The 20065-nt window shown below is 44.9% G+C and overlaps 2 protein-coding genes and 1 pseudogene across 2 annotated transcripts in view; 1 reads left to right on the plus strand and 2 right to left on the minus strand.

The window, feature by feature from the left end:
* Positions 1–4055, minus strand: part of TRAM1 (translocation associated membrane protein 1) — a 31454-nt gene extending 27399 nt beyond the window's left edge. Inside the window, exon 1 of the mRNA XM_027586254.2 lies at positions 3737–4055. Within this exon, the coding sequence (XP_027442055.1) occupies positions 3737–3859 (123 nt within the window). The 5' untranslated portion in view covers positions 3860–4055. The remainder of the gene's footprint in view (positions 1–3736) is intronic.
* Positions 4056–4218: 163 nt separating this feature from the next.
* The window catches only part of XKR9 (XK related 9), an 86610-nt gene continuing 70763 nt past the window's right edge, over positions 4219–20065 (plus strand). The window contains exon 1 of the mRNA XM_027586427.2: positions 4219–4474. Within this exon, the coding sequence (XP_027442228.1) occupies positions 4329–4474 (146 nt within the window). The 5' untranslated portion in view covers positions 4219–4328. The remainder of the gene's footprint in view (positions 4475–20065) is intronic.
* LOC113917988 lies at positions 7610–10168 on the minus strand (annotated as a pseudogene).

Below are 20065 nucleotides of genomic sequence, written 5' to 3' on the forward strand. Positions count from 1 at the left end.
AGTGAGGCAAATTAATTTGGAATAAAATATGCTGCAGTAATATATAATGTACTCAAAAGTAAACATAACTGAGTTTATGACAGTTCTGGACATTTATAACACTGCTTTCCATTTACAAGAATGAAACTTACTCAGATACATCTTAAACAGGTTCCACAAAGTCTAAGGCATTATCTAGTTCTATGTTGTATGTAGTATCATGAATATCCTAATGTTTCCTTAATCAAGAGGTCACCAGTTTGGGCTTGATATTTTTTTCTTGTTAAAATTATACTGTACTTGTTAGAGGAAGGTGTGATTTACTACATTGACTATATGCCTGAAAGATAAATACAATTTCTGAATATCACATTTCACTTCCCCATCACCTTAAGCTTAAATAAAGTTCTTAACAAATGAGATGGAAAGAAAATGTTAGCATTAAGGCATGTCATCCTTAAAAATACAATAAACCTCCAAAATGGTTCCAAGATAGCTGTAATTGTAAATGTTCCCCCAAATCTGCATGGCACAAACCACCTAGACTCCTGCAAAGAAGCTCCCTTCCAGAAGAAAATATTCCTCTTGGAAATCCCTAACTCCTCACTCCTCTTATCCTCACTTGGATTCCCAAGCACCCTTGTATTTTTCAACTGTTCAAATTTTCCCCAAATAGGAAGCCATTAACTAAAGATCATGATTTGCATTATGTAGACAGATACTGACTGTATTAAAACCATGCTTTCAAAATTTACAAGCAATTCTTGATAACATGAAGTTTCCTAGAAATTAAACTTAGATTTCTCCAAAACAGACTACTTTTTTTTAATCAACCTTTTTACATACAATCTCTTTAGATGCTAACCATGGGACCCTTCTCTCACCTAAAAATGCTGTCTTCTATTTTCAACTTTGATAAATATCTAATGAATAATAATAGCTACTATTTATGGCACAGCTCCTGTAAACCAAGCACTGAACTAAAGCCATGATACACATTAGTTAATTTAATTCTCCAAGTAACCCAATGAGCCCTGTTTTACAGAAAGGAAACAAGTTCTGAGAAGTTAAATGATCTGCCCTAGGTCACCCTGTGAGCAAGCTGCAGAGCCCTAACTTGAACATGGACCCCTTTAGCTACAGCATCTACGCTTCTACAGTATATTTATATTGATTTTTCATTTTGGCTAGTAATACAGTATCTGTTATCACTTTGTCAATTTCTTCATAAATCCTCTGACATTTTCTCAATATATTCACACAAAAGGCTTAACAGGTTCTGCAAAAACATCAACTTCTCTATTATTCTAACACAAATACTGTAATTCTACAGTTATGTTAATTTTGAGCTTCAGCAGCAATTATTTTAAAAGTCAAATAGCTAAACTAACTTCGTCAATTTTTCCCGTTATATAGATAACATGGTACAACTTGCACAAACTTCCCTCTTCTGTATATTACTTTAATGTTCTCTTTTGAACTAAAAACTTCTATTTAGATCTTTGTTGTGTTTACTTAGACTTATAAATTTTACAGATTTACACAGAAGCAAAAATCCACTCACTATTAAAAAAATCGTTGACATGGGGTGCCTGGGTGGCTCTGCGGTTTAGTCTTTCAATTTTGGCTCAGGTCAAGATCTCAGGGTTGTGAGACTGAGCCTCGTGGTAGGCTCCATATTCAGCAGAAGTTGGCTTGTCCCCCTCCCTCTGCTCCTCCCCCCCCACTTAAATTGCCCCCACTCAAATAAATAAAATCTTAAAAAAAAAAATCATTGCTATGTGAGGCAAGGTATAGGTGGTGAACTTCCACAGAAATGCGGTAAGAGACTATGAAAACTTTTACATAAAAGCCAAGTTATAACATTTCTAAGTGTCGGGATTTCTGATTAATATTCCATTTCACTCAAAGCACTGCAAATATACCCTGCAGGTAATTTTATTCTTAGATCATATTTTTAAAGTCAGGAATTCTTACCATACAGAGACGGGTTATGACAAGTTTTACAAATTGTTGAATATACTGTACATACAAAAGTATTACTTCTAATATCAAAACAGAAAGTATACATAAATATAAAATTCAGATAGTACAAATGTTTAGAATTGCATTTTTAATATGATACACTTATATAGTACTTTAAACAACCATCAGATGCAGTCACACTGTATTATCTGATCTCTGTAACCTAACAATGACGGAGAATACCACAGGTGCTGTTATTTCCTTACATTGAAAAGCTGAGGCTTAGACTTGGGTCACCCAATAGGTAAGTAGCACAGAGCCAGCCCAAAAATGTGGGACATATGTTAGTTTTCTTCTACCTTCCCTTCCACCATACCTACTACTTCCTTAGCAGTGGGGTAAATGGAATAAATGACACTGTCAGGAATAAAAACATCTGTCTAGATCCAGAAAAGCCTTTTAGAAGAGATGCAAAAGTAGACTAAAATGTTAACTTACCTAATAACATTTATAAAACCCACGTGGACTCCACCTAAAAATTGTATTCATCTTATTCACAAAAAAACGTATTCGGCTGTCACTGGCAGTCTCATTCTACTTGTTATCCTCAGGAATTTTTAATGTCATTCATCCAACAAATATTTTTTAAGCACCTACTACGTCTCAGGTGCTATTCTGGGCACTGGAAACAGTAATAAAACCTCTACGTTTCTGCCCTCTCTGAGGTTATATTCCAGGAGGAGAGAGACAAACAATACAAAAGTAAAATAATCAGTGTATTTGATGGGGCATAGCGTCTATAGAGAAAAATTTAAAAGGAAAAGAAGTTAAGGAATGGGCGTGTGTACTGAGGAGCGAGGGAAAGAAAAACGTAGGATGTTATATACACGTTCACCTTGCAAAGTTTATTACCCACATTCAACAGCTGTTAAATAAGTCATCAAAATACTAGATATGTGGGAAGAGAATTTACACACTCCTGACATTTCCATCCTCTCATATTTCACGAAACAAAAAGAAAAACACTCGGCTTCTTGGCACTGCTGTTCAGAAGCGAGATTTATGGATCAGACCTTGTTTCTTTAAGGGAAAAGCAAGAGCACGGCAAAAAGTTCGCGAAGTGGCAATAATACCAGTTTGGGAGAGAAGAATGAAAACAATCGGGTGTGCCTCAGTGTGCCGAACTCGTGGCGATCACTCGCTGCCCCGCGGCCACCGCCCTTCAAATAGGGAGCGGACGCCCGGCTCCGTCGGTTTCGCGTTCATCCCAAACTCGGTCCTCCAGGGGCCCCCCGAGGCCTGGCCTCCACTAATCTCCAGCCCTAGCCGGCCCGACGCACTCGGCGCCCAGGGCGGGCCACCCCCCGCCCCCCAGCCCGCCCGCCTGGAGCCAGCACGGCAGCGCAGGGGCCGCCCTCGCCGCCCGTCGGCCCCTCGCCGGCTGCCACGTAACCCTTCGCGGGAACCAGGAACTGCGCGGCGCGGCCCACGGGAGGGGACGGGACGGGGAAGGGGACTGGGAAGGGGGCGGGGGCGGGGTGTGTGCGGCGGCCAAGGGGGCGACGCGGCGGGCCCCCGCTCTTGCGGGCGGCGGCCAGGCCTGCCGGGGTTCGGCATCCCGAGGCCGGCGTGGGGCACGGCAGGGCACGGCAGGGCAGGGCAGGCCTGTACCTAGGGGTCCGGGGGCCGGCAGCTCCCCCCGGTGCGGTCCCCCGCGGTCCTGGGCCGAGCGGCCGAGGCTGGCAGCCCCAGGAAGGGGCGGCTGGGCGGTTGGGGTGCGGGGCGGACTCACCTCGAACATGAGCCCCAGCAGGAAGACCATCGCCACACAGGAGACGATGTCCGCGTGATTCTGCAGGATGAATTCGTGGCTCAGGACCGGGGGGCTCTTAGTGCTTTTCTTGCGAATCGCCATGGTGAAGCCACCGCCCGTGCCTGCAGGTGCTCCTCCCCGGCTCCGCTCTTTCCAGCTGCTCACCGACTAGCTGCCGCCGCCGCCTCCCCCTGACTGCTCCTCACAGCCCCGCCGCTGCCGTTCGCTGGGGCTTCACTTCCCATCCCACAGCCAGTACGCAGCCGCCGGGGCCGCCCGGAAAAAAAAAAAAAAAAAAAAAAAGAAGGCGAGCCCACAGCAGGGGTGAGCATGCGCACCGGGGAGACGGCGCTCGCTCGTGCCGGGGTCGCCCCTGCGAGCCCACAGCGCCGCCTGGGGACCGGAGGACGTGGGCCCACGGCCCCTCTTGGGTAAGGAATAGGAGCGGCACGCCCACTGCTCCGCTCCAGGATGGAGGTTGGGAGTCGTTTGTTTGGGGCGCGAGCTCCCTGCGCCTAGTTAACAGGCGGAGTCCGCGGCAGGTCGAGAACGGCCACGTGCTGTGGCGTGCATGGCCGCAAGCATGCCTTCCCGCCCTCCTGGACACTCTGGGCTTGGGTGTCAGTGCTCGCTTCCATATAGATTGTCGCTTCTTGTAAGCCAAAGCCACCACTACGGTCATCTAAACATAGGACTATACAGCCTCACTACACAAGGGTAAGATGCATTCTTCAGATTGATTGATTGATTGATTTGAAGATTTTATTTATTTGACAGAGAGAGAGAGAGAGAGAGACAACCGGAGAGGTAACACAGCAGGGGGAGCAGGAGAGGGAGGAGCAGGCTTCCCGCAGAGCAGGGAGCCCCATGGGCCTCGATCCCAGGACCCCGGGATCATGACCTGAGCCGAAGGCAGACGCTTAATGACTGAGCCACCCAGGCTTCAGTTTTAGCATCTTAAAAATTAACTTCAGAGTTATTTTAAACACTCCTGGGGACTAAAAAGAAAACAACAAAACGAAACATTTGTTGAAAGCTTGAGCTAGTTTATTTTTTCTTCTTTAAAAAGAACACTTCCTATTCTGTCCCACCTACCCATCCCCATCCCTCCCTGCCTCTCACTGAAGACCATCAGGATTAGTTTGGGTTTACTTGCTTGATACTTACTAACATTTCTTAGTAATCTAGAGAGATGGTAAAAAAAGGTTTGTGGACTAGACAGATCTTCCTCTTTCATCTTTCGACCCAAACCAAGACTCCTTTGTCTTCTTTCTCTTAAATCGCACCATTCTTTACCCATTTGCCAAATCTAGAAACCAAAATCATCCTGGACTGATACGTTTCAACATCCTTCCACATCCAAACTATTATCACGCTCAGGTAATTCAGGCTTCCTTTTCCCCCTTACCGCTGCCACAGCCTCAGGAGGAGACTTACATTTTACCTACAAAATTACAACTTTGTTGAATTGCTGAGTGGTTTAAGATGATGGGTTTTTGAGTCAGAATTCTGCCACTTATTACCTGAATGACCGTGGACAAGTTACTTAATCTCTGAGACTCGATTTCCTCATTTATTTATGCATTCATTTACTCAAAAAATACTGAGCGTCTACCCATATGCTAGGCACTGGGGATACAGAACTGAAGGAAAAATACAAATTAACCTGTTCTTAGGAGCTTTCATTCTAGAGAGGGGAGAGGATCTTTAAACAGGATTTAGAAAGTGAAACATGTTGAGATGAGGGTCCTGGAGAAAAATAAAGCAAAGGGAATAGGGAAAGCACAGGGAAGTTACATTTGCCTGAAGACCTAAAGGAGGCAAGGGACCAAGCTATGAAGCTATCATCTATAAAGAGAAGATGATTGTAATTAAATGCAATGCAATTACATGAGATGAGTCCAGGAAAGTGCTTAGTAGAGAGTTAGGGCTCTCTACACGTTAGCCATTACTGTTCTCCTTTCTGGTCAAATGATTACTAGTTTGACTTACCTCCAAATCACCTTTCAGTTTTTACATTAGAATGATGCATCTAACAGGTTCAAAATTTTTTGGTTGGTTTTCCTCTTCCTTCATGGAAATCTAGCAGGACAAAACAGCCCTTCGTGATTTGACCCCTGCCTACCCAGACAGGCTCAAACCCAATCTCAGTGTGAGCATTTCCGACTCCACATACTGTACACTCTAGATCGCGCTCTTTTCCCATGCTCCCTGCAGCTTTAGGCTGTTGCTGCGTCTGTCTGGAATGTTTACTCCTATCTTCTTCATACACCCAGCATACTCCCAGCATACTTGTGCCTTCAAGTCTCATTCATCTGTGATCTCTTTGAAACCTTTGCTGACTTCTGTGACTGATCTAGGCATTCTGTCTCTTAGGATTCAATTGTATTTTTTGAAAACAAATTTTAAAATTTTAAGTGAAAATTTTATATTTTTTATAATTTATATCACACAGTTCACCTATTTCAAGTTACAATTTGGTGGTTCTTAGAACATTAAAAAAGTTGTGCAGCCATCCCCATATTCTAACTTTAGAGCATTTTTATCACCCTCCAAAAAAATCCTGTACATGTTACCACTCACTCTCCATTTTCCCTCACGGTCTTGGCAGCCCTTGGCAACCACTGATTTACTGCCTCTCTAGATTTGCCTATTCTGACATTTCATATACATAGAATTGTGGTCTTCTGTGACTGGCTTCTTTCACTTAAGATAAGTGAGGGTTTTGGGGTTCATCCATATTGTAGCATGTATCAGTATTTCATTCCTTTTTCTGGGCAAAATAATATCCATTGTATGGATATATCTCATCTTCTTTATCCATTTATCAGTTGATAGACGTTTGGTTTGTTTCCACCTTTTGGTGATTGTGAGCAATGCTGCTGTGAGCATTAGTGTGTAAGTTTTATATGAACGCTTGTTTTCAGTTCTTTTGGGTGTATACCTAGAGTTGCTGGTCACATGGCAACTTTATGCTTTACTTTTTGAGGACCTGTCAGACTGATTTCCAAAGGGGCTGCACCATTTTACAATCCCACTGCAATGTCTGAGGGTTCCGGTTTCTACTCAAACTTTCCAACATTTATTTTCTTTCAGTTAATTTTTTCTATCCCAGTGGTGTAAGGTAGAATCTTATTGTGTCTTAGATGTGCATTTCTCTACTAATGCTCTTGATTAGTAGCCATTTCATGTGCTTACTAACCATTTGTATATCTTTGGAAAAATATCTCTTCAAATCCTTTGCTATATATTGGGTTTTTTTTTTAATTCATTGAATTACGAGTTTTTAAAATATATTCTAGATACAAGTCCCTTTTCAGATACATGATTTGAAAATATTTTCTCCTAGTCTGTCTTTCTGCTTTCTTGATGGTGTCCTTCGAAGCACAAAAGTTTTTAATTTTGATGAAGCCCAATTGATCTGTGTTTTCTTTTATCATTTGCTCTTTGTGTACTAAGAAATCACTGCTTAGGGGCGCCTGGGTGGCTCAGCCGGTTAGGCATCTGCCTTCTGCTCGGATCAAGATCTCAGAGTTCTGGGATGGAGTCCCAAGCATCTGCCTTCTGCTTGGGTCAAGATCTCAGAGAGTGAGTGGTAACATGTAACTCCTGGGATGGAGTCCTGCATGGGCTCCCTGCTCAGCGGGGAGCCTGCTTCTCCCTCTGCCTCCCCCCCACTTGTGCTCTCTCTCTCTTACTCTGCTCTTTCTCTCTCAAATAAATAAATAAAATCTTAAAAAAAAAAAAAGAAATCATTATGTAACGGAAGGCGACAAAGATTTACTCCTGTGGGGGAGGCCAGGGGGCAGGGGACAGAACATGTGGGAGAAACAAAGGTGATCAGTTGGGGAGGGGAGCCCTGGGTGGGACCGAGCCTCAGTTGGAATAAGAGTCCAAGGAGTCCCCCGAGGAAGAGGAGCTGGGGCTGCTGCCCTCAGACTCCTGGTCCTCATCCTCGTCGTCCTCCTCGTTCTCAACTCCGTCCTCACTCTTGTCCTCGCTGCTCGACTCGGAGGAGTCCCCGCCATCCTCAGAGGAGTCCCCGCCATCCTCAGAGGAGTCCCCGTTCCCATCGTCCTCCTCCTCTTCATCCTTGTCCTCCTCGTGCCCTTCCGCCTCCTCCTCGTGCCCTTCCGCCTCCTGCTCGTGCCCTTCCGCCTCCTCCTCGTGCCCTTCCGCCTCCTCGTGCCCTTCCGCCTCCTCCTCGTGCCCTTCCGCTGCCTCCTCGTGGTCTTCCGCGTCCTCCTCGTGCTCTTCCGCCTCCTTCTCGTGCCCTTCCGCCTCCTCCTCGTGCTCTTCCGCGTCCTCCTCGGACTCCGACTTGGGCTGGACTCGGGGCTTGGGCCTCGCAGCTTGTCATGCTCTCGCGTTGATTGGAGGTGTACTCTTTATATGCTGCCCGGTGCTGGGGAGACAGACTCTTGACGCAGAGGCCCAGGGGTACTTTGTACTGCTTCTGCTGTTCCTCTGCCAGTTTTTGTAGTGCTCCTTCTAGCTCTAGGAGATGTGCTGCCGGCGACCGCCTAGCTCCACCATGCGCTCTTTCAGTGGCAGGTGGTCAGCTCCCCGTTGGACAGCAGCTCCTGGGAGAACTTCTGGTAACCGTTCCTGAGAGGCTTCTTCGGTTCTCCGTGGAACGTCATCTTCTTGGACGAGTTTGCAGCAGCGGGGGGCGCCCGCACCTCACTCGTATCGCTTTTGGTCTTCGGCTGCCTTCTCAATACCGCGTCAGTTTCTCCTTCTTCTCCATGTTGTTCCAGGTCATCTCCATGGCTTTCAAGGCCTTCACCCGGTCATTCTTGAAGCGGGCCAGGTAGTCCCCGATGACGCTCTGCTGCCAGAGCTCCTCAGCTCTCTTGGGTGACTCTGGCAGCTTGTCCCGTTCCTCACGGTCTCCGCCCGGCTTCCTCTCCAACTGGGCCTTCAGCGCCGCCTCCCGGGTCTTGTACTTGACCTTCTTCTTTTCTGACAAGTCATTCCACATGCGGGTCAGAAGCCGGGTCAGCTCACTCTCCGAGAGCTCGGGCTGCTCCTCTTGCAGCTGCCGCCGCTTCTCTTCACAGAACGTGAACATGGCTGACACCGGCCCCTTGGGCTTCTCGGAGCCGCCCTTGCCCCTTTCCTGTGAGGACTTCTTGGAGGCTGGGCTGGTGGCTTGCTTCTTGTTGATGCTTAACATCTTCTCCCCAAGACCCGCTGCTGTTCCTCCTCAGGCAGGCTCTCTAGGAAACGGAGCAGTTCCACCTCATAGTCTTTCTTTTTCTGGTCACACTTCTTGTGGTAGGCAGCCTTCTCCTTCTGGGAGAGCAGCTTCCACTGCTGGCTGCACAGGACCACGCGCTTGGTGCTAGGCACGTCCTTCATGTTGGCCATCAGCTCGGCGCAGTACAGCGAGTAGCTGTTCGGAGGTGGCTTGGTGGGTCACCCATCAAACTTGTCCTTGAGCTGGCGTTTGGCCTTCGTGAGGGTGGACTTAGTGATGCCCTCCTCACTGATGTTCAGCTCAGGGTGCTTCTGGATATATTCACGCATAATCTCCTCATACTCCTGCTGCTCCAGGGCTTTATGAATCCATTTCAGCCTCTTTTGGTCCGAGAGCTGAGACCGCTGCTTCCCCAGGGAGTCCTTCACCTCCCTGCGGCGTCGGGCTGCACTTTGAGGTACGCCTTCTTCTCGTGGGTGTACCACAGCTGCTGGGGGGTTTTGGGCTTCTCGGGGATGTCCGACTTCTTGGCATTCTGGAATAGGTCAGGGTAATCCTCCCTGAACCGGGCCAGGTTTCGCTCGAACTCCTGTTTCTCTCTCTGGAAGTCCTGAATATATTTCATCTTCTTCTTCTCTGGCAGCTCCTTGTATTTCTTGGACAGAATCTTGGTCAGGTCCAGGTTGCTCATCGCAGGGTGGAGCATCGCGTACTTGGCCCACTTCTCCATGAAAAAGTGGAAATAAGGGGTCAGGGGCTTCTTTGGGAAGTCCGGGTGTTTCTTGAGTTTTTTGCTTTTGTAAGGATTTTTAACATGTTCCTGAGCATCAAGGATCAATTCTGTCAACGTTCAGAACTTCCTCACCTCGTTAGAAATCCACCCATTTGAGCTTGCACATGTCTCCAGAAAAGTGTTTAAATGCTACTTTTTCCCAGTCCATATGTGACTCGGTGGTTTTGAACTTGGAGCTGTCATTGGATGGAAGTTGTTCTTCATACATTCCAGCAAAGTCAGCATGTCTTCCTGAGACCAGTGGTCTTGGCCTTTGGGGGCGGCCATTTCCAGGTCTGTGGGACAGTCAGCTTCTCGGTTCATTCGTTAGCCGTCCAGCCACCTCCTCCAGCCACCTCCTCGGGTCGTGCTGGCCCGGCAACCCGCGGTAAAACCACCTCACCCTTAAGGAGAAACACCAGTCCCCACTCGGGATGCGAGGTGAGGGACTTTCTATTCCTCCCTTCCCCAAAGGGGAGGGGGGCACAAGTCCACACTCTCGCGGAGACCCTTCCAAGACCCAATGGGTCGGTGGGTGTGGGAGTGCGCTACCCCCTCCCCCCCCGCCCCTGCAGCCCGGCTTCACCGCGTGCGCCCTCCCCTGCCCACGCGAGAGACTGCTCCCAGCTCCCGCGTGCAGCTAGTGCCGGCTCTCCACCCTCCTCCTGTGTTTTTTTTTCTAAGAGCTTTACAGTTTTAGCTTTTGCATTTAAGTCTATGATAAATCAGTTGTATTTTGTACCTCTTTTGATCGCTTCTGATTTCTCAGTAAAATATGAAACGAAATCATCAGGAGTGGGGATGGTATAATGGAGTTTGAAGAGAGGATGGGGTAAAACTGTGGCAGGGTGAATGGATTGGGGGAACATAATCAGAAAGCAGAGCCTCCCTGAGACTTGGGGACATAAATTCAAAGTGACACTTGTCTCCAGTCACACCCCCTGCTTGGATCCAGGTGTGGAGAAGGCAGAATGCTGGGTTTTGCAAGGCCTGTGTGGTAGAGGGGCAAGGATGTTGAGGATGTTTGCAGATGAGGGCAGGACTAATGAAGTGAACGGTGTTAGGCATGGTTGTGCTCCAGTCCTCTATCACTCTCCAGCCTATAGTCCACCCTTTTCTGCTGTGAAAGGCAAACCTCTGCAGACTGCATCCCTGAGGCTCCCTTGCCCTCTGACTTCTAGTTGAATTTGGCTGAAGGAAGGCACTGGCCAAAAATCGGGAGAGTTTTGGAGATTTATTGTCCCTTGATTCCTCCTTGCTTTACTGTTTCTGGCAGTGGCTGTGTTTTTCTGTGGTCCTAACTCTTGTCAGGTAACCCTTCTCTGTTCAGCTCTCCCTGGGCTCAGTGAGCTCGTTCTCTCCCTGGCTTCTTCAGGCTGTTGGTGATAATGGCTTCCCACATTCCTAATCATCAGGAGCTTCCCTATCTCTTGTCCGTTCCCTCCACTTGCCACTCCTCTGTGAACAGGTGCTTCATTAAACCCTCTCCAGCTAAACCCTTCTGAACATAACCATCTCTTCCCTGCCAGTTCTCTGACAGATGCAAAGGACAGAGAAATAGTGCTAGGGCCTGTGAATGGGGGGCGCCCATGGGGTTGAAGATGGTTGGAGTGGGGCTAGTTGGTTGAGAGGGAAGTGGTCAGGGAGTTGGATGCTGGGAGTGAGTTCACATGTTGTCATTGGTCATTGGCCAGGAGATGGCAAGGGTATGATGAAGGGAGGGAGTGCTGAGGTGGGTGGAGGAGGAATGTACTGGAAGTGAGGAGTCAAGGCACCAGGAAGCTAGGGTGCTTGACACACACTCTTACATGGATGTTCAGTCACCAAGAATGACTGGAGGAGTAGAATGGGAAGGGAGCCAGGAAATGAGCCAGGTGCTAACGTCTGACATAAATGAAGAGGAGTCAGAGAGTTTAGCAGATGATTGCCGCAGGGAGATAGTGGGTGGTATAGTTGGAGGGCATGGGCTTCCAGAAGAGCTGGGGTTTTTGAGCGAGGGAGGAAAACTGTCATCAGCCATAAGGATCATGAAAAACACCCACTCCACCCCTGGTAGTATGTGAGGAGCGAGAGGGAAGAAACAGCCACCTCTTGACAAGGCACTAAGGAAAGCAGGTTTCAGTTTGCACTTAGAGCTGTAGCAGGCTACTGCATTAGAGGGTGAAGAAAATATTCATAAAGTGGTGGAAGGTGTGGAGGATTTGGCAGATTACACAGCTGGGGTTCCAGGGGATAAAGTATAGAAGGGTTTAGGGGCCATGGGGTTGGATTTTAGTTTATGTCACCAAGGGGATGAGCAGAATCATGTGGGGGAAGAGAAGATGGTGACAATGGATGACACTGGAGGTTTGCTTCTGGAGGGTACCAAGGTGGAAAGTGTTCTGATGCATGGTGGAATTATTTTCATGGTCTTGTAGGGGAAAGCAGGGAATCTGTTCTAATTTTAACTTCCTTTTTAAGATTGGCCTCTTAAAGAGTTTATAAGGAGGGGTGACTGCCATTGAATCCTCTCAGGTTGGGTCATGGTAGTGGGAAAATGGTCTTACCAAGGCCCTTGGGGCTCTGGAGGCTTCTTTCAAGCAGACTGGTTGCTCAGGTATGTCCCACTCTGGAGGCCATTTTGTGCCCAGCCCAGTGCTGACCACAGTACTATACAGCGTACAGTAACCACATTCTGGATAAGTGATTTTTGGGCAAATGTAGCTCGGGCCCTCAGATGTTGGGATTCTTAGGATACTTCCAATGATATAGAAGAGTACAAAAGGCAGATTATATGGATTTGGGTCTATCCAGGAAGATCTTTGGTGTAGGGTTGCTACAGTTATGAGAAATACACAAGAAACAGAAAGATGATCTTTGCCCTGAAAGATCTCTAGTTGGCCACCTTAGACCTATATACGAGGATGAAAAACACTTCTGAGAGGATGTGAGAGTGAAACGCAAGAAGGTGCCTAAAAAAAGTGAGAACGAAAGTGGGACTGTTGCATTTTCACCTCTCCTAGATTCCAGAAGGATGAAGGATGAGGAACTGTTTGTTGCATGCCTACTACGTTCCAGGTATTTTGCTTTCACATGGGTTAGAGCATTTAGTCTTCCCCAAAACCCTATGAAATAGGTGTTATTATTTTAATTTAAATGGGGAAACTGAGGCTCAGAGAAGTTAAACAATTTGCCCAAAGTCACGGGGCTGGTGATCTCTTTGCCAAACCCATTCTTGTTTCATGTAAGTACTACTCCAGGAGCTTCACTTAGCAGGAAGATGTTGAACTTGTAGGGAGCAATGATTGGCAACCTAATCCATTCCAGAGGATAGTACTGCCCTGAGAGAAACACAGCACTCTTTTTTTTTTTTAAGCAGGTCATTGATCTCTTTAAATGCCATTGTTACATCATTTACAGTAAGTTTCTAAAATACAAAATTGTGTTCATATTATAAGGAAGAAATTATATTTCTATGAGGAAGCAAATTCACTCCATTAATAGTTGGAAACTATATAATTTCCTTGAGTATAATTTTTACTGCTATGGAAACCATAAACCAAATTCATAATGCAGTGTTGTTACTAGTAGGAAAGACTGGCAGGAGAGGACGCATCACACCTGGAGGTGGTTGAAGGAGGGCTGGCTGGTAAAGATGATGAAAGTCTGTGACCCACCTAGACCACTCCTGTGTCCTTAGGGCTAGGACTGTGATCTTACGACTCTGGAAGCTTAAGGGGCCCAAGGTAGACTTTCTCTCCTTTAACCTATAACTTATTTCACTTTATTTCATCTTGGTTTATTTAATACATCAAAGGCCCGAGTCAAAGCTTCTCTGATAGAAGAGAGATCAGTTTCAGAGAGTGGTGCAAAGTGAAGATAGGGAAACAAGAGTGTAAATGCATCCAAGAAGTTTAGCTTTGAAGAGGAAGAGAGAGCAGGGTATGTAACTAAAGAGGAATAAAGGATCCAGGTAGGTTTTGTGTTTGCTTTTGAATGATGTGACAGTTGTGCATGTTTAGATGACAAGAAGGAGGGATGAGAGGGAGAGGTTGAAGACACTGGGGTGTTGGGGAGAGGTGGGAATGATGGCCTGAGGTCTCTGTGGTTTGGGATCCACCAGAACATAGGTAGAGGGTTACATTTACATAGGAGGGGACACCAGTTTTCACACTGAAAGGACGGAGAAAAGGTCAGGAGAGACAAGGCAGTCGTGGATCTGCGAGTGGAGGTTCTCCCACATGGGTGATGAGATCAGGAGAGGCAATGCAAGGAAGATTGGGAGCCAGATTCCTTTTCTGAATGAATGAATGAATGAATGGGGAGACTAATGGCAGTATGGGTGGAGGGAAAGATGGCTGAAGGAGCAGGGGTTTTTCAGGAGTAGGGTGGCACTGTAATGGTTTGGAGAGGGAGAGGATTGTCAGCCCCTCCTAAGAGAGCTGAAGGAGATTGGTGGTTTGAGGGGAGGGCTATGATACAGTCAAAGCAACTAGTGAAGGGAATGTTGGGTGTAACAGTTGAGGATGGAGGGGAGTTTATTTGTAGTGGGATGGATTATATTAGTTGTAATTCTTTTATTTGCAAGTGACTGAAAGAAGATATATTGGGCTAAAAGTTAACAGATTGGAAAAAAAAAAGCTTCAGTATCTGGAGTGTGTTGTGGATCTTAGAAACTAGAACCAGGCATTTGACCTCATTGGGACTGTCAACACATCTTTTTTCTGTCTTTTGTTTCAGCTTGCTTCATTCTTCCCTGTTGTAATTGGAATTCACTTACATGGCAGAGAACGTGGTCACTTGGAAGTTCTGTCAGAATAATCCCAAGGAGATACCTAGACCAGTCTGGCTTGGTAGCATGATCATTTCTGGGTCAGTTTTTGGTTCACCCATTTTGGGTGACCCGCTTTTCCCTGTGGCTAGGGTAGGTGCGTTTATTACTGGAAGGTGTGGAGGAAGGGGTGTTGGGCAAATAAGAACATGAACCACCACAGGTGCTCCAGAGAACATGGGCTCTGCAGGTCAAGGAACAGCAGGAAGTGGTTGGATCAGGGGAGAAAAATCCAGTAGCAGCATGAACATGAGCGAATGAGAGTAATAGACGATGGAGTGACTTGTATTTGAGGCAATGGCCAAGGACTGTGGAGATGCACAGTAGGAAAAGATTTCTGAAAAAATCTCAGCAGACACAGATAGAAGAGGAGGTCTTAGCACAATTGTTGTGCTGCAAGAGGGTTCTAGTTCTCAGGAACAAATAGGAAGATGGTAGTAGGTAAGCGGTTCCTGGGGAGGGTGGCACATGCAGAACACAGCAGCAGATTTGGGGGATGCTTCATGAAATAATTGGGAGGCCACCCAGTAGATCACTTTCACCTGAGGAGAATGAACTAATGAAAGCATCTTTCTGTGCAAAGTGCTTTCCTAAATGGCTTCTAACATTAGAAGGCCTTATGCCTCAGGGAATTTGTGACTGGTTGAACTGAGTTGATATCTTGGAGCCATCAAAAAATGGTATATGGCTCAGTGCCTAGTAGAATCAAGGTCCGGGGGTAGTGGCCAAGGATTCTTTGGACCTGTTTCCTTGTTTTCGTCAGCCTGTGTGCTCTAAGACAAAGCTTACAGCACAGATGAAAACAACTAAAATGTATATAGGTCATTACAACCTCCCAGGTGCTGTTGATATACATTAATTTTAACCTCATATCAACCTAGAACCTAATGTTATTCCTATTTAAAATAAGGAAACAGAGGCTCAGCAAAATAACTTAACATTTTACAACCATCAAATTTTAATTCCCAAGATGAAAAATGTGCATTTTATGTAAGATTTTACTAAAGAGTAAATTTGGTGTTTTGTGGAGCTTAATTGGTATAAATCAAAGTGAAATAATCACAATAGGTGAATATATTGTTAACAATAACAACAAAGGGGCGCCTGGGTGGCTCACCCATTGAGCGTCTGCCTTCGGCTCTGGTCGTGGTCCCAGGGTCCTGGGATCGAGCCCCGCGTCCGGCTCCCTGCTCAGCGGGAAGCCTGCTTCTCCCTCTCCCACTCCCCCTGCTTGTGTTCCTTCTCTCACTTTGTCAAATAAATAAATAAAAATAAAAAAACAACAACAAAAATAATAGCAACTAATATTTATTGGGTACCAAGTGCTGTGCTAAACACTATGGATATTTAATGCTCATAAAAACTCATTGAGTTAGGTACTGTTATTCCTTTTCTACAGATGAGGAATTGATTGGACAAATACTATTACTAAACCGTTACCAGTACCACCACTACCACGATGAATGGAAACAGGAATAGGTCACATTTGGGGAAATCAGTTAGTAGTTTATTTTGATTTGGGGCATGAGCACTAGTCTGGGGAAAAGAGAAAGTCCCTGAGACTGCCTACAACAAATGTTTAGTTTTGTCCCTGTGAAACAAGGCACATTTATTCCCTAGGCAATTTATCACTCCTTCTGAGCATTACTCATAACCACTGTCATTTTCTTTGGTTTTCAGATTGCATCTACATTCTCAAATTAGAGCACAAATACTGCTCCTCTAAGTGGAGTGGGGATTAAAAGGAATGAGTGACCAAGGACTAATTTAGCTTGGGGCGTGGAAGAATGGTGATGGAGATGCTATTTACCCAAAGTGTGAGTTGGGAGAGGGCAGTAATCAGGAATGTGAAATTGTGGATTGTATTGAGTTTCTTCACATTGATGTGTGGTCTTTGGGAGACAGCCAAAGGAAGAGTTTCTGCAGTTAGCAAAGGATTTAGGCCTGGGGCTTTGGTGAATGATTCAAGCTCAAGCATACATCTGGAAATTGTTCAGCATGATGGTAATGGTTAACACCACTAAAATGGATTCGATCTTTGAGGTGGTGAATAAAAAGAAAGAAGAACAATGTTATTTAGTCTTAGCAAAGAGGCTGAAAGGGAATTGGGAGCTTAATTATGTATATGGCTTTTAATAGCAATGATTTTCAGAGTGTTTTTCAAACAATGATTTCCTGTGAAGTCTCCATAAAATCTGAATGATGAAACTTTTAAGCCCACGGATTCTTTACCGCCATAATCCTAATAACTGATTTATTTTAGGCTTAAATGCTATTGCAAGGAATGTGCTGGTCCAAAGTTTAGTATTATTATAAATTATTTCCTCTGAAGTTGAACTTCATTAAAAAATACTGAAACAGACAAGTAATAAAATGGGGGAAGAAAAGGAGAATAATTATATTAAAGAACTGAATTCTGGGGCTAAGCCTGGGTGGCTTAGTCAGTTAAGCCTCTGACTCTTGATTTCAGCTCAGATCATGATCTCAGGGTCCTGAGATGGAGCCCCTGTGTTGGGCTCCACTCTCAGCGGGGAGTCTGCATGGGATTCTCTCTTTCCCCCTCTGCCCCTTCCCCCTTCTCAAATAAATAAATAAATCTTAAAAAAAAAAAGAACTGAATTCCAAGAAAAATTGTTTTAAGAGTAGCTTCCAGGAAGTCAAGGCAAAAAGTAATCTTGGTGAATTATCTACACATCATTCCATGTACAGTTTTTGAAACATGGTTAATTATTAGTATCACATGGATCCCCTCTCACCTGGAGAATGGGTCTTACAATGGGTCTTACAAGGGGTCTGGGAAGCTGTGTATTTTTAAAAATTTCCCCAGGTGATTTTGATGTTTAGCCAAATTTGACAAATACTAGTCTAATAAAGGAAACATATTAGTTCACAGGAGAGAAAACCTTTTATCTAGCTTTGAAATCTGAAATGGATTTTATTCCATGGATACCAAAGAACATTGAATAATAAAATAGACAATGTCCTCAATAGCATTAAAAAAACTCCAGAGATTTTGTGTGTATTTCACACGAACCTTTGACAAATACAAACCAACAACACAATACTAAATTAGAATTCTGTTGATGTAGGAAAAGAATCATCTGGGTTGATAGAAAAAATTGTATTCCTTGGTCCTCTTCAGAAATTCTGTTTCAGTCAATCTGGGTAGGGCCCAGAAATGTGCATTTGAAATATTCAAGTGCCCCAGTTGATAGGGACGCAAGTGGTCCAAGAGTACATTTTGTGCTGGGAGAATGGATGGCTAAGAGTATTCCTGGGGGTTTCAGGTTTAGATATAAAATCTTTAGATATACCATTTGTGACAGACATTTTTACCCTTTCTGAAAACTGATTTAACAGAAGGAGGCTGGATTATTTGCTTCCACAGAGTATGCTGGGAAGACTTCTGTGGTACAAAACCAGAGAGCTTCTGTTAGTGAAAATTTTTCTTCAACCCTTGGGAAAATATGAAAAGCATAGGTTGCTTCATATGGCTCTGGAGTAGTGTCAGTCTCACCCTAAAAGGAGGAAGTGGATACTCAGTGGATTAAAATCTTCTGGAATCATAGCAACAAACATGGGAAAACTAATTGACTGGTCTTCTGGTAGAGATGCACTTTCCTCCAAACACTTAAGTGCCAAAGATAGCACGGTATTAACATACTCATGCACAAAATAAGGTCATATACATGTAGCCCGGCTTGCTGCAGCCTAACTTATATTTGGAAGCCTCTGATTTGGAAACATATTTTCTCCAGAAGAGTGCTTCTTCGGGATCATTAGCCACCCCAAAGTTCTTAAAAACACTAGTAAATGTAAGTGAGAGAATCTGTCATATCAGTGTTAGCTTCCCTGCAAATTTTGTCGTGGGTAACTTAACCGACTATAGAGAAAGTGTTAGCTGAAGTCTCTGAGAGATAGAGGTGGAGTCTTTTCCTCTTTACATTGGCTAATTACTGAATCCTAAGTTCAGTTTAGATCTCAGTAGGAGAAACTTGAACTATGATAGATCTTTTTTTTTTTTTTAAAGATTTTATTTATTTATTTGACAGAGAGAGACACAGTGAGAGAGGGAACACAAGCAGGGGGAGTGGGAGAGGGAGAAGCAGGCTTCCCCTAGAGCAGGGAGCCTGATGCAGGGCTCGATCCCAGGACCCTGGGATCATGACCTGAGCCGAAGGCAGTCGCTTAACCAACTGAGCCACCCAGGCGCCCCTACGATAGATCTTTAATACTGTGCTATATTAGGGCTGGAATACAAAGTTGGGAATCTACCATGTAGCTATAAATAGCAGTCTGCCGGATTCGGGTGACCTCAGGTCTGGTTATCTTTAGATGGCTTTCGTGTGCAGTGAAACTTTAAAGGCCACGGACATCTTTGACTCCAGTTCACCTTGATTCTCCAGGTTCTCCAGGATACGAGGGGCAGGATTTCCTCTTAGGGAAAACTTTATGCTTGACATTTGTATCCATTAAGGAATATGAACTTGCAGACTGTTATCCTTAGGGCTAAGAGAAAAACCAAATAAACACGTATCTCTCATTGTTTCCAATTCCTGATAATTTTTGCAGGAGACAGTTCTGTGACAAAAGTGCTTGCTTCACTGGACTGAAAGAGTTGGAACTCACCCATTGCATATCAGTATTTTGACATTAAAATGTTTAGTTTATATCAAACTATTTACTTGATTTAAAAATTAAATAGTACTAAACAGGAAAACCATTTCCCAATTTCTTTCTCCTTTTGAGATTCTTTTTCTGGCATTAGTTAAATGCTTATACTTCTATTTCCTGATTTGTTAATTTTAGACTTTACTGACTTTCTGTTATCTGAGGTGATGATTTAGCATTCTCAATCTCCCGTTTCCTTTCCTCTATTATCCTAGAACGTAATTTTTAGTCAGTGCTTACATTATTGCCTATGTAAAATTGCAGTGACAGATACTATTTCATAATTCTTCCTTCCTTGTGTAGCTTTTGTTTTTTGGAATCCAATGACTGCCTCATTTTTTCCTCACCAGTATAGTTTTCTATTAACTGGTCATTGTTTCAGTTGTTCAGCTAGAGCTATTGTATGACCACCAGCAGTTTTTTTCCTCCCAAAGGCTCAAACATACTAGAGAATCCGTCAGTTCCATTTTCCCCTCTGGAGATCTCTCTCTCTCTCTCTCTCTCTCTCTCTCTGAGCCCCCACTTCCTCCTGCTCCAGTCTAGAGCAGGTTTTGGGCACACCTTTGTCTTAGAACTTCCTTTTTTTTTTTAAGATTTTATTTATTTATTTGACACAGAGAGAGCTAGAGCAGGAACACAAGCAGGGGGAGTGGGAGAAGGAGAAGCAGGCTTCCCGCTGAGCAGGGAGCCCAATGCAGGGCTCAATCCCAGGACCCTGGGATCAGGACCTGAGCCGAAGGCAGACGCTAAACGATTGAGCCACCCAGGCACCCCTAGAACTTACTTTTGACATTTTTCTGTGTTGGATTTACTATTTCGATTGTGTGCCTTTCTTTTTTTGTTCTTCTGGAG

The sequence above is a fragment of the Zalophus californianus genome, chromosome 4, assembly GCF_009762305.2.
Source record: "Zalophus californianus isolate mZalCal1 chromosome 4, mZalCal1.pri.v2, whole genome shotgun sequence".
Lineage (NCBI taxonomy): Eukaryota > Metazoa > Chordata > Mammalia > Carnivora > Otariidae > Zalophus > Zalophus californianus.